The sequence below is a fragment of the Lissotriton vulgaris genome, chromosome 7 (assembly GCF_964263255.1).
Source record: "Lissotriton vulgaris chromosome 7, aLisVul1.2, whole genome shotgun sequence".
Taxonomy (NCBI): Eukaryota; Metazoa; Chordata; class Amphibia; order Caudata; family Salamandridae; genus Lissotriton; species Lissotriton vulgaris.
In genome coordinates, this window is record NC_141695.1 from 946,614,243 (window position 1) to 946,629,281 (window position 15,039).

The following is a 15,039-nucleotide window of genomic DNA, read 5'->3' on the forward strand; positions in this document are numbered from 1 at the left end:
AATATTAAATTTAATTCTATGTGCAAAAGGAATAGAATGCAACAAAGGGGAGGAAAAACAATACATCGGAACCAAACTGGCCCATTCAAAAGTACAGCACCACTTTCTGGGAACCGCAGTGAGAGCTTGTGAAAAGAAACCAGCTTTCACAGTCCGTAACAGTAAGAAATTGACTTTTCACTCTAAAAACTTGTAAAATTATTACGTCCACTGAAAAATATTGAGCACATTCAATCTGTTGAATGAAATCATTGAAGACAACCAGTTGAGAGTGAGTAATAAAGGAGCGATGAAAAAGGAATTCAAAAACTGGAAGCAAAGACATTTCTGGTCAGATATAATACAAAGACCGACCGACACATATGTGTAATATAAAACTGGTTGAGAGTTCAATGAAACGTGCATTGATTGCTGAAATTACTATAACAATCGTAGTCCTTATAATGATTCACTCAGAAATAAAATGTCAGTAACGTACAGAAGTTCAGGTACCCAACAAACAAGGGCTCCAACACAATCTAAGCCTGATGGCGAGCAAACCTGGACATAAACCTAAAAAGTGCGACAATTAAGGTTATGCAGAAATTGTTTCAGAGCAGGACATAAACAAAGTCAAGCACTCCTTATAATGGCAACCGGAGACTGAGAATAAGTGCTTCAAGAAGTTTTGAACTGACAACAACAAAAACACTTACGGAAGAAGCTGTTTGTTAAGTTTATGTCAACAACAAATAGAGTAATTCACATGGTCTAAAAAACTGATGCTAAATTATTTCACGGAGTGAGAATGCATAATTGAACATTTCTCTAACAAATCCTTGAGCTGCCACTTCTACAAAATACGTTTTATTTATTCACAGAAATTGCCCAAATCTTGGATGATGCACAGGGATAGTTGTCCTGTAAGCTTAATGTCCATTTGAAGCAAAGTAAAACAATTCTTTCTACTAACAGGCTCTCAAAAAACCAGTAGACTTTACAAAGAACGGCTACAATACAACATCACAGCTACCTATTCCACTGGAGCAGCAATCTCAAGGAATCTTCACTAAGAAACTAGAAGTAGAAATAGGTATAGCTACTGTGACACTTTGTTACACTAAGTCAGTTATGTAGATATTTAAGACACCTCCTCACATTCTTCGAGGAATGAAAGTATTTACTAGAAATCCTGAAAAAAGAAACGAAAAATTAAGAGAGACTGGCATAAAAAGTTCACAAGACAGTGATGTTTGTCTATGAACGTCTCTGCAAAATGGTGCATAAAATCGAGGGTTTGAAATTGTCTCCAAATAGAAATAATCAATACCGGAGAGACCGATAATTAATTTACATTCAACATATTTATTTCGGTGATACCGGTCTTACTGACCATGCAAATATGGCATGCTGTATTGTATTCCGTCATTTGTTTTTGGCAAGATGGAACATGTGCCCTCATCCTTTATCTCCATCTTTTCTTTATCCTCTGTCTCACCCTCCAAATGTGTTTTACCACTTTACCCCTAATCAGCATCTCAAAGCGGGCTCCATTAATGTTACCCCGCATTCCAAGTTTGAATGTTGAAACTCTGCTCTCCCTACCGGTCTTATTTTCTTCATTAGTCACCAATCTCTCGCCACTAATTTTGTTTCTCTCATGGTCTAGAAAGCCACCCTGATTCATTGTTCCCGCCCATCTCCGTTTCCATTTCCCACTCTTCCCCGTACAGGTACTCTGTCAGCCTGTCTTCCGAATACATGTGGAAGTAAAGCTGTGTCTTAGCATTGGTCCTCTCAGACCATTTGAAGGCACTCACCACTAATGACCATCAATTGCTTCTATCTAGACTTATTTGCACCTGAATCGGATATGCTGAACTATCTGAATAACACCAGTTTTTTAGGGCTCGTCCTTTCCTATTCCGCAGGAATAGGAAACGAGCTCTAATGCAGTCAAACCATTTCTTAAGGCCAAGGGCTCTCAGAGGATTTTGGGAAGTGCACGCCGCCTCGTGCACGAGCTTGCCTGAGCCTTCTGCCTATCAGCCTGCCAGTTCTCCTCCCCTAATTATTCACTTCACTTGTGACTCCCCACATCAAAGCTTCAGCCTCCCTCCCTTGCCATTTGCTTCCTAACCAGCCTGCCTCGCATAATTGCATCAGACCCGACACTTCAAAGGAATGCGCCCGAGAGCCACTTTCATGGCCGTGCATTTCTCTTCCCCCCCCCCTCCTCACAGCAATGCCAGGAGCTTGTTTCAAATGCTTGTGCACTAACACTCATTTCCTTGCTGCGCTGTGAAAATGCTATATCACTTTTCTATATGTCCCCCCACCCCACTCCATGCGTTGTGATAATGGGTGCTTGGTTTAAATTGTTTTGCGAAAACACTCAATTCCTTGCTGGGGTGTAAAAATGCTATATCGCTTTTATTCTGTTCTCATGATTCGGTGTTTAAATGTAGAACAATTAACTTAACGTAAGAAAAGCGCTACCCCCCCCCATGCATTTTGAAAATGGGTGCATTGTTTCAATGCTTCTGCGAAAACACTCGATTTGCGGTGTTAACATGAGAAACACGCTTAATCCCCCCGCCCCCCACTATGCGTTTTTAAAATGGGTGCTTGGTTTCAAAGCTTCTGTGAAACACTTTTTTATGTTGCGGCAGTGTGGAAATGCTATTTCTCTTACATTTCTGATCTCCTGATGCAGTGTTTAAATATAAAATAATTAACGTTATGTGAACATCGCGCTACCCCCATTCCCCCCATATGCATTCTGAAAATGGTTGCTTGGTTTCAATGCTTTTGTTCTAACTCTCGCTCCCTTGATGCATGTGAAAATGCTATATTGGTTTTATTTCTGCTCTCCGGATGCGGTGTGAACATTTTGAATAATTAACTTCATGTGATAAAAGCGTGAAATCTGTGTAAACAAAAAGCTGGTGTGTTTTAGAAAAGAGAATGCTAACGTACCATCTAACCCATATTGCTGTGTCTTATTTTGATTATATTTCCCCCACCACATGTGTAAGTGCACACAAAGCACAATTAATTACCAATTGTAAGTTACAAACATTTAGCAATTATCTTAAATGTGAATGTTTTACTGAGATATTTTACGGCATGTGTGGCATTTATAAACTGTAAAGTAAAAGTTAAAAAAACGTTTAACAGTGGGTTTGAATTTATACTTTACTTTCTAGAAGCAACCTACAGTTAATTTCGGTCCTTGGGCATCCTGCTGTTTCTTTTTTTTCTAAAGTTACCGATTTGGATGCTGCAGACACTACGCAAGAAACATGGAGGTTTCGCAAATTAGCCATCCTCCTGTTCGTTTCTCTCGAGTTACTTATCTGCATTTCACACATGCTGCTGAAGAAACTATTTGTCGGGGGTATGTTGAATTCTAACACTAGTGCAGACTTTTAGGCTACCTTACTTTCAACAAAGCAAAGGCCACTGATTTAACTACATGACTTAGCGTACAAACTACGTACTTAGTAACAAAATTATAAGACTATTTTTATTATGTCCATTTTGGGTAATACCAAAAATTACGAGTAACGTGGCTCCAGCTGCATTCTTAATACTTAATTGGTACATATCTGACTGCTGCGGCTCTCATTACCCGTGAGTTTTAAATACCCTTTTATTTACTCTTGCACTGTTAGAACGCTTTTATTATAATCCTGTTTGTACGCAATTTCTACCCAGTGCCACTTTTCACTTACACAGGAGGCATTGTTTTTAGGTCTATCCAGCACATGCGAAGCACCCACCACACAGCTCCGCCGATGCACCCACCACACAGCTCCACCGATGCACCCACCACACAGCTCCACCGATGCACCCACCACACAGCTCCACCGATGCACCCACCACACAGCCCCACCGATGCACCCACCACACAGCTCCATCGATGCACCCACCACACAGCTCCACCCACCACACAGCTCCACCGAAGCACCCACCACACAGCTCCGCCGATGCGCCCACCACACAGCTCCGCCGATGCACCCACCACACAGCTCCGCCGATGCACCCACCACACAGCTCCGCCGATGCACCCACCACACAGCTCCACCGATGCACCCACCACACAGCCCCACCGATGCACCCACCACACAGCTCCATCGATGCACCCACCACACAGCTCCGCCGAAGCACCCACCACACAGCTCCGCCGATGCACCCACCACACAGCTCCGCCGATGCACCCACCACACAGCTCCGCCGATGCACCCACCACACAGCTCCGCCGATGCACCCACCACACAGCTCCGCCGATGCACCCACCACACAGCTCCGCCAAGGCACCCACCACACAGCTCCACCGATGCACCCACCACACTGCTCCGCCGATGCACCCACCACACAGCTCCACCGATGCACCCACCACACAGCTCCACCGATGCACCCACCACACAGCTCCACCGATGCACCCACCACACAGCTCCACCGATGCACCCACCACACAGCCCCACCGATGCACCCACCACACAGCCCCACCGATGCACCCACCACACAGCTCCACCGATGCACCCACCACACAGCTCCACCGATGCACCCACCACACAGCTCCACCGATGCACCCACCACACAGCTCCACCGTTGCACCCACCACACAGCTCCACCGATGCACCCACCACACAGCTCCACTGATGCACCCACCACACAGCTCCACTGATGCACCCACCACACAGCTCCACCGATGCTCCAACTAAGCTCCACCAATGCACACACTAAGCTCCACCGATGCACACACCACTCAGCGCAACCACAGCATCACTCAGCGCAACCACAGCATCACTCAGCACCACAACAGCATGACTCAGCACCACCACAGCATGACTCAGCACCACCACAGCATCACTGGTTCAAATTTGTTCTTTCAATGTTTCAAGCTGTTTTCAAGCTTTCACGCTTTACTACAAATCACAAAAAGATGTTAATATTTCACTTCTGTTCTTGGATTTTCGTCACAATAAAAACACTGAACATAATCTTCACAAAAGTTATTTACAAAAGTTTAAGCTATTGCCATTACAAATTAAATAAATTATTTAAGTATTAATTATTTAAAAAAATTAAAAGCCATTGTTATTTGTAATATCAATACATCTAAGTCACGTAAATACAAAACATGTTGCATTACAAATGCTATAGGTGTCACATTTGCAAAAGTTATAACTATTGGCATTGTAAATGACAAAGCTATTAATTTAGCTATTTTAAAATATAACACATAAATAAAAAAAAAATCATTTATAAGACCAATAGCTCAAACTTTCCTAATGCGAGCCCTATTGCATTTCCAATGCTTGTCTTTTTTAACAGATTACTGTCAGAGTGCAGCTATTCCATTGTTTAAATCAAGTAAAGTCCTTGCATGTGCGTCTCCTAAAGGGTCTGTTGTATCTCCTCTTTTTTTATATTTATCTTTCCCCTCTGATTTTTGTGGTACAATCCTCATTTCTGAAGATAACACTCAGATTTTTCTGAAGGCAGTTTATAATCTGGTTTCAGGGTCTGAGTGCTACTGCAGAAAAAATATTCAAGCGTTCCCACGAGCAGATGGGTTAATAACCAACTCAAAATGAACTGAACTAAGACAAAATTCTTAGTTTTATTACTATATTAATTGGTAATTAAGCTCGAATTGAGGGTATTAAAGCGAATAAAATATAGACTCCAAATATTACTCATCCCACATCCAAAATCCTCTAGAAACTTCCTGTATGCCCTGTGGTATTATGTCAGCATGCTCTGTATTTCTGAGACATATTATAACCATGCATACCTACTGGAGACTGACTGGCCATTAGTTACATTTCCCAACAGACACAATTTCCCTCAGCACCTTGTTTTTCTACCTGCTCCTCCCTAATCAAAAAGAAGTTGCATACTTTTTGCATCATAAAATGTCTGAGGAGTCAATAGGGGTCCTTTCACTCAGAAACCTTATTTTGCACTAGCTTGTCAAACACAGTGCTTTCAGCTGAAGCATTCGGACCCTAGTATACTTTCAAAACAACAAGCCTGAACCTCTGCCAACACCATTCTACAGAAAGTTTACCTTCCAACCACACATGGTGGGGTAAAGCAATGACAAACGTAAAATTCCTCTTGAGTTAAAGTAGCAGAGAACAGACAGAAAGTAGGGAATTTGCACACACAGAACAAGACATTATTCTGCCAGCGTTGCACAAATGAAGCAAGGAAGTATCAATCCTCTTTAAGCCTTTAAAAAGGTCTAGTGCTAAGTAAACACATGGGATGCACAAACACTTAACCAGACAAGCATATATCTAGACCTGTAATACATAAATACAGTCAAAGCAGAGAAAATTAAAAATAAGAATGCTCATGTGACATGCTCACCACTCGGGCATTAACAGTCTTGAATAACCTTCCAGTAGATTTGCAGAAGCAACCAGACCATTCAAAAATTCAGTGGAACACAAAAAACTCAATATCTGCATAAATGTGCCCCCTTCCAGTTAAAAGGCCATACATCAGCTCCTGCCTCTGCTGTTTCATCTCACATAGATCCGTTTTCTGGCTATAGCCCTGCCAAAGTATCCTTAGCGTGGTCCCATTGCAACCACAACCTACCATGGGCACAGCCTGATGGGGTCTCACCAGAACAGCCACCCAGGACTCCTAAGGCTAGGCTGGCCAAATGCTTTGCAAACAACAGCAAGCCATCCTGGGATAGGAGAGTGAGAGGGCCTGTCTTTTAGGATCCCAGGGGGGACTTCTCACCTAGCAAAATCAGCCAGGATTATATGGGGTCTTTGTTGGGAAGCTCCAAGCACTTCCTCTATCTTGTGGCTATAAAGAAATATTCATCAAATAGAGTAGGTAGTGTGGAGAAAGAAGAGCCTACATGTAGACACTGTTGGAAATAAAGGAAGGGACGTTCCAACTGTTTCTATTAAACCATGCCTGGTTCAGCTCTTGCCATCCTTTATTTATTAGTCACTGTCAGATGCTGGCTCCACTCTTCAACCTTCCAAATCTCAAGTTCTCCTCCTTGCTGACATGGGCAGAGAAGCCAGAAGACAGGCTGTGTGTTCCAGGCAGCACCATAACATCTATTCACTTAACCATTCCTTATTCCCAACCAGTTCCTTTTCCCCACTTACTATGTAGCACTGAATTCCTCCCATCCCCATTTCTACCGTCCATAGGCTCCAAGGGCTCTAAAATGGCTGCACAGTTGGGCTATATAAATACCCATTTTTTTATGTATGTTTCATCATTTTTTATTGAGAGTAAATTTAATACACATGAAAAACATAAATACATACAAAATATCATCATATCATACAATAACATGAATTCATATACAGTAGTAATACAAAAAGGGAAAGACTCAATATTAAAGTGAAAGAAAATTATAAAGGAGGAATACGTTTAGTCCATGGAGGAGAAGATGAATGACATGAATTTAAGATTAAAAGAGGAAGGGGAATATGATAGAGAATTCCTAGATGGATAAACAAAAATTTAAGAATATGTATATGCATATAAGTAAATATAGATAAACGGGAGAGGGTATAAGGAGGGGAGAAAAGAATAGATTCATTTCCCGGACAGAGTAAGAATATAGAAAGATGAGAAAAGAGGAGAGCAAAGATATAGGTTTAAAGGAATATGGGAAAAGTGAAAGGAATTCAGGGTTCACGGAGAAAAGGAACCCATACCTGCTGGAAGATTTCCTCTTGATCTTGTAATTTATATATAATAGATTCATTGGAAGCCACTTGAATGATTGCTACCGCCCATGCTTCCTCCGAGGGAGGACTAGACTATTTCCAATGCCTTAAAATGCCGATTTTAGTTGTGGAAAGTGCGGTGTGCAAAAGACAACGTTGCGGACGTGTAATGGTGGGACGACTTTTAAAATCATGTAATAAAATGATGGAAGGAGTGAGAGGAGTGCTAAGGGAAGAGATTAAACCTTGCAGTGTGTCCTCTACATATGTTCAAAAACTCTGCATGGAGGGACATTCATAAAGTACATGTGGGTGGTCACAATTGACTCCAGTACATCTCCAACAATTAGAGTAGTTTTAGAGGAGTCCAGTGCCAATCGTGCAAAGTTTTGAAAAGACAGAATTTCAAACAAGCCTCTGGGGTACCTTTGTCAAGTGCTTCTAACAAATCCGACCAGTCGTCTTCTTCAATCGTGATGTGCAAACGCTCTTGCCATTTCTCTTGGAGGGCTTAAAGAAATGGTTGTGAATATAGGTGATGAATTAGATCATCATATAGACCTGACAACACCCCTTTATGGTGACCCCAAGTAAGAAGATAATCTAAAATTGGTGAAGAATTCAAAATCTAAGGAGGAGAACTAAGACATCTTTTCAGACAAAGCTGCAACTGCGAATGGTGTATGACCTGATGTGGTGGAAGACCAAACTCTTCACTAAGTGAATCAAAGGATTTTAGCTCTCCGTTTAGGATAATTTGATCAAGTGTAATAATTTGATCAAGTGTATGAATGCCTCTTGATTTCCAACTAGACCATTGGAGCGTTTGACCATTTATTCGGATACTCTTATTGCCCAAAAGTGGAGCTTTAACATGCAAGCGGTGGGTGACTTGGAGAGAACAATGCACTTTTTGCCATGTTTGGTAAGTAGCTTGCATCACTGGATGCAGAAGAGAAGAACAAGGAATTCGAGATCCATTAAGGAAATCAAGGCCATTGCTTCGGTTGAGTAAGGAATGTTCTGTTGTGACCCACAGTGGAGGATCCGACATACCCGTAAGTAAATAAATTAATTGCAAGAGGTGTAAACCTAAAGAATAGTCTTCTAGGGATGGTAATCCCAGGCCACCATAAGAGCGGCAAGCCAATAATTTAGAAGCAGCTAGACGAGGGCCAGCGGATCCCCAGATAAAAGATTGAATTTGGGCATCTATTCTCTAAAGTGTAGATACAGGAACAAGAATTGGAAGCATGGCAAGTATATAACTAAAGCGAGGTAAGGTAACCATTCTAACAGCTTGGACCCTTCCCAACATAGAAAAGCCCAAGAGAGACCATTTTGCAAAATCAGTTTCCATTCGCGTTATAAGGGGAGAGATATTGTCTGAAATCACATGAGACAAAACCCTATTAACCAGAACTCCCAAATATGTTAATTGGGATGATTTCCAACAAAAGGGATACCCATCAATTGACGCTTTTGTGGTACCAGAAGAGATCAGAAGAGCCTCACTTTTATCCCAGTTCACTTTGTAACCAGAATGGGCTGGTAAAGAGTGAGGAAGATATTTTAACGTGAGGAGAATATCATCTGCGTACAAGTATATTTTAGAAGTACCACCTGCTGTAGATATACCTTGGAGATATGAAGAATGCCAAAAGAGTAAGGCAACAGGCTCTATCGCTAGTAAAAATAAAAGGGGTGAAAGAGGACAACCCTGTCGGGCACCTCGTTGGATTGGGAAAGGATCAGAAAGAAACCCACCACAATTGACTTGGGCTATTGGAGTGTCATATAAGAGACAAACTTTAGAGATAAATTGATCATCTAGGCCAAATGGTTTCATAGCTGCAAAAAGGTATTTCCAGTCAATACGGTCGAATACTTTTTCTGCATCCAGCGAGAGGGCTACAGCATTTTCCGTTGTTTTATTTGAATACCATAAAATATGAATATGATCTAGAGTTCGGAGGTGATTCCTGGAGGAACGACCTGGGACAAAACCAACCTGCGAGTGATGTTTGAGAGAGGGGATGACTTTACGTGGACGTGCCGCTAAGATACTTGCAAACATTTTGACATCACTATTTATCAGTGAGATGGGCCGATAACTACTACAAACAAGCGGGTCTTTACCGGGTTTGGGGATAACTGTGATCAATGCTTTGATAGAGATAGGGCCAAGTGAATGCGTTTGAACCACCTCATGGAAGGCAGAAAATAAAGTATCAACCGTTTCTGTCCCAGTCCATTTGTAAAACTCCGCAGGTAAGCCGTAATCACCCAGAGATTTGGGATAAAGCAGTTTAGTGATGGATGCAGCAATTTCTTCCTTGCTAATATCACCACCAAGCAGGGTTCTACCTTCATCCGTGAGGCAAGGGAGGTGGTTATCAGGCAAATATGGACTATTTGATCCTCAGTCACCCAAGTTTCAGGGGTATAGAGTTTTTTTTATAAAAGGATACAAAAATGTCCATAACACCCTGTGGTCTCATACGGACCTCACCTTTTTCTGTAAGTAATGCAGGAATGGCCATAGCTGCCTCACCTTGTTTCAATTGTGCTGCTAGTAGTCGACCTGCTCTTTCTCCTTGTTCATAATGTCTGCCCTTCAGGCGTTGAAGAGCATACTCAACCTTGGAAGTATATAAGTTATTAAGTGCTAATTTAGCAAGTTCAAGTTTTCGACGGTTATGTTTTGTGGGATGAAATGTGTATAAATGTGTGAGGGAAGTAATTTGAGTCTCCAATTCAGTACGACGTAGGTACGCAGACTTATTGGCCTAAGCAGCATCTATCATCAATTGACCACAAATAGTTGCTTTGGCAGCTGCCCAAACATTTCTAAAGGAAGTAACAGATGGCTTATTTATAGCTAAATAATCAGAAATATGGGAAAGAAGTACAATGTTACCTTTGGGAGGGCGGTACCTCTGTATATTGATACACCATGGTTTACGGCCTGGGGAAGGTTTACGGCCTGGGGAAGTTAAACCTATTTGTATAGTAATAAGGATAAGGGCATGGTCTGATATTGCAGCTTCTAAGATATAGGATTCAGTGGTAGCTGCAACCACTGAATGTGAAATAAGAAAATAGTCCATCCTGGATTACATACCATTGGTAGAGGAGAGAAAGGTGCACTCCTGATCAGAAGGGTGACAAAGACGCCAATGGTCCACTAGTCCGTGATTTGATGTTATGTCTCCCAACAAGGTCCAAATTGTTTTTTAAAGGGCGCTAATGAGTATTGATGCTTGACTTTAGTTACACTACTCTTCACAGGGCTGAAGCTCTGAGGTTCTACAGATGCACATTTTTTGTCTGCCTCCCGATACCTGTGGTCGGCATTTAGCATTACTCACCTCCAAACAGTGCCTGAAAAGCAGATGGAGGAACTCCAGGCTCTGACCAGCAACATCCAGGTCTAGCAGCTGCAAGGCAGTGATCAGGGCAGGTAGCACATGCTGGTGTCTGAGCTGCTGGCAGTATGCAGGCCCCTTCTCCGCCATGTTACACAAAACTGTGAGAACCTCAAAGTAAGAAAAGGACAGTTTGTAAATTATGTATCACAAGTGAAATAAATATATAACAAAAAAATGCTGCTCTTTAATGGTAAAAATTAATGGTCCTTGTTTATGTAAATTTGTATTGAAACTTTTCACAAAAGCGGCAAAAGACAGGAAACACACTGTAAGGAACACCAAAGACAATCCTTAAATCCAATGGTAACAGAAATAATTAATTTTAATTAGCCTATACAATACTACATTTGACCAATTATTATGATGTTACCATTTATATAAAAACAACATGGTTAGGAAGGATGACAAAAAAGAAAGTGGAAAAATACACATTGGACAAACAGCTCGTTGCACACTTATAATCTATTAAAACATGGACATCCACCTGCAGTCTTACCCTACAATCTCATTGATGATAATAATAATAATACATCTTTATTGCTTGATAAATACAAATAATTGCAATCAAAACATCTTCACATCACACAAAATTTTAAAACTGTACCGCAAATATTATATAAGAATTTACCAATACATTCATAATTATGTCACAAAACCAGACCAATTCACCATACATTGTGCATATAAAAAAGGATATAGAATCAATCAGACACGGGCTTAATCATGCATAGCTAATTACATTGGTAGCACACATAAAAATACATAAATTACTATAACAGGATATTGCACATATTGCATTTTAAAGTGCCAATGTGTAATTATTACTAATTCTAATATATAAATACAAGAATAAAATGCAATAAAAATACATCGATAGCTACTAGAACAGAATATTGCACATATTGCATTTTAAAAGTGCCAACGTGCAATAATGACTAATTCCATTGTATAAAGACAATAATAAAGTGCATCAATAATTACTTAAACAGGGAAGCTTACATTTCTAATTGTCAACCTAACAGCATGAACACTAAGTTATATGAAATAAAATGTGTAAAAGAAGCTATTAAGTTCCAGGGACATAAATATAATACATCTCAAACATGTTATATCAAACATTTTTGGCTGCATTTACATTTTTATCAGTTGGCATAACAACGGGATCGATTCACCAGATAATGACCTATTTGGTGCCTGACGAGCTGATCTAATCCCCATCTTCAAGAATAGAGGTTTCAAAAAGGTACGTTGAATGTTAATCAGTTTAGGACACACGCACACTATATGTACTAATGTTTCTTGTGGCCATCCGCATAGTCTACAATTAGAATCCGGCCACTGTTGAATCCATGACTGCTGAGAAATGAGCAGTCAAATATGGCTGAATGCGTAGAAATTGGTATGAGTTAATCACAAAACATTGCATAATTGTTCCCTGCAAATGCATTTTTAGGTCTCGCCTAGGCAGCGCGCATGCGCGGTCTAGGAGATGATCTTTAGAAATTGGTCAGCTCTTTTCAAGCACTTGTGCTGGTATCCACCTTGCGGGAGCAACCAGCGACGCGCACGCTAATTAAAAACAGATGGCCCGCGCGCCGCTGCTCGCTCCCGCAAGGTGGATGCCAGCACAAGCACGAGTGCTTGAAAACAACTGTTTACATTTGCCTGGTTGCCCTCACTATCCCTTTTCAACTGATTGTCTTGCCGTCACTTTGCCATCGCTTTATCTTCTGAGCGTGTTGGCCTATTACTTAATCTCTCCGCGCCGAGAGGTAGGACCGGGTTGGCCTTTGCCCAGTGTGGAAATTAATGAGCGCATGTTGCATGAAGTGGTGAAACCTCCGCACCCTGCTAAAGAGCAGCTACACATTTCCACACACTCGCACGCTCTGCCAAATAATGCAGGCTTTCTGGGTGGTTTTTTTTGTTATTGTTTTGCGTTTGCACAGGGCACGTTTAAGTGCATGTTGCGTATCTGGGACAACTGTTTTGCAAACGGCCCTTCTCTTCTTTTGAATTGCACAAATGTATTTATTTTCCTCCGTTCCCAAATTCGCCATATTCTTTTAATACAATCTTTTCTTTGAGCTACATTAGCTGTCCCCGCTTTAACATGTTTATCCAAATGCAACGAAGGCAAATGTAGAACATGTATGGGACAGAGTGCGCTTTCATTTCTGTACAGGAAGGATGGGAGAGTGAATAGTTCTTCATTTGTGACTTTTGGGTGTTGGCATTCTTCTGTTTCACTATTTGCCGTTTTTGGTGCAGTGAGCTACAGAATGAATCGATAGACCACATATTGCATGCACCTGTCACTGTAGGTTGTCTTCGCTGTGTTTCAAGGAAATAAATTGTCTTACATTTACTGTCCTTGGCAAGGATTACACGTATTTGATTCTGTCAAAGTGCAAACCTTATTTTTTGTTTCAAGTGTAATCGTCTATGTTAGAGTTGCTACTGCCATTTTCTCCCTGTTGCATGAGCTTCGTTAGGTTTTGTATACTGTTGGTATGCACAAGTGTGTGCGTGTGTGTGTGTGTGTTCTATTGTTCTCTTGTTCTCCATCCAACAGCACTCCTGCCACTGACAGCGAGTTACAAAACAAAGGTATTGTTTTTGTTCGTCATAGTTCCCCACATTGTACGCTTGTCTTTATGGATGCAATAATAGTATGCAAGGAAGTCAGTTTGCATCTTGTCAGTTTGCTGTCACTGAGGTGCAGTCCGATTGCTGGGCCCATACACAGAAGAGACATTTATATTTAAGACCATACATCCAAAAAATGTAGACTGTTGTAGTGCTAAAGATTGGGACATCTTGCAAAGTATTCCTCGGATATTGCAGCCCCTCCCATCTCCCTCCGTACCGGACATATGTGAGCTGTTCCACATTGTGGGCTGTTCAGGTACATTTAGGGGAGATACATGCTGTGATATCAAGAACTTAGGTGGACACTTTCATTCTGACTAGACTGGTACTGTGAGATGTCCAACAGTCCAGTTTTTACACACTTGCCTGGTGCCATTTTGAGGTTAAGGAGGCTTTGGTTATCTGTTACCTTATGCTGTTAAGGGGATTTTGCTTTTCAGAGGAGTGGTGCTTTAAATTTATGCCGGTGTGAATCTTAACGTTTGTTGTACACGTTCTAGGTGATTATTCTAGGCTTGTGTTACCATTTCAGGCAGACCTAAATAGAAACAGATGGCCCGCGCACCGCTGCTTGCTCCCGCAAGGTGGATGCCAGCACAAGCACAAGTGCTTGAAATGAGCTGTTTTGCCTGCTTGCGGTTGCTTTAACTTTCAGCGCGCAGGGGCCATCTGTTTTTTTGTTTTCGTTTCAATAGTTTTTTTTCTTGTTTAGTCAGGACTTGTGTGTAAGCATGCATTTACGTTGCCCCTTCTGTTGTATCCCTTTAGATTGGGGCAGCCTGACACAAGAGGGCCTCTCAAATCTCGCAAGGCTATGCAAACGCTCACCATCACGTCCGCGGCATCCCACCTCATGCCCTTCTCTCGCACATAATTGCTTCTGCTGCGTACGTGTATTGAGAGTGACGTCTGTGACATGAAACTTATATAGGTTAGACAATCACATACACCCTCCCCTGCAGTAGGTGCGCTAACCCACCTAGCCCCTTAAGTAAAATGATCTTGGCCGTTGTGGTTTCGTGTGGAACAGCCACTGGAAGGGTGAGCTGTGACCTCTCCAATTCACAGCAGCCCGATGAGTGGTGTGGGTAGCGGTTCTCTCGCGCCAACTCATTAAATCCAGACATATTGCCTTTGTCAATGTTTGTTTCGTCGGGGAATACTTGCTGCAAAAACTGCAGCAGGGATGAAAGATATGTCAAAAGGGTGCTGATGGCATGATCATTACTGTGTGCAGCGGCTCCACACTG

General features: G+C 41.7%; 1 protein-coding gene across 4 annotated transcripts in view; it reads right to left on the reverse strand.

Moving 5' to 3' along the window:
- Positions 1-15,039, reverse strand: part of TMCO6 (transmembrane and coiled-coil domains 6) — a 229,559-nt gene that overhangs the window by 64,168 nt on the left and 150,352 nt on the right. For all 4 annotated transcript variants that reach the window (XM_086931382.1, XM_086931385.1, XM_086931383.1 and 1 more), the window contains exon 12: positions 11,078-11,245. In XM_086931382.1, the coding sequence (XP_086787508.1) occupies positions 11,078-11,245 (168 nt within the window). The remainder of the gene's footprint in view (positions 1-11,077; positions 11,246-15,039) is intronic.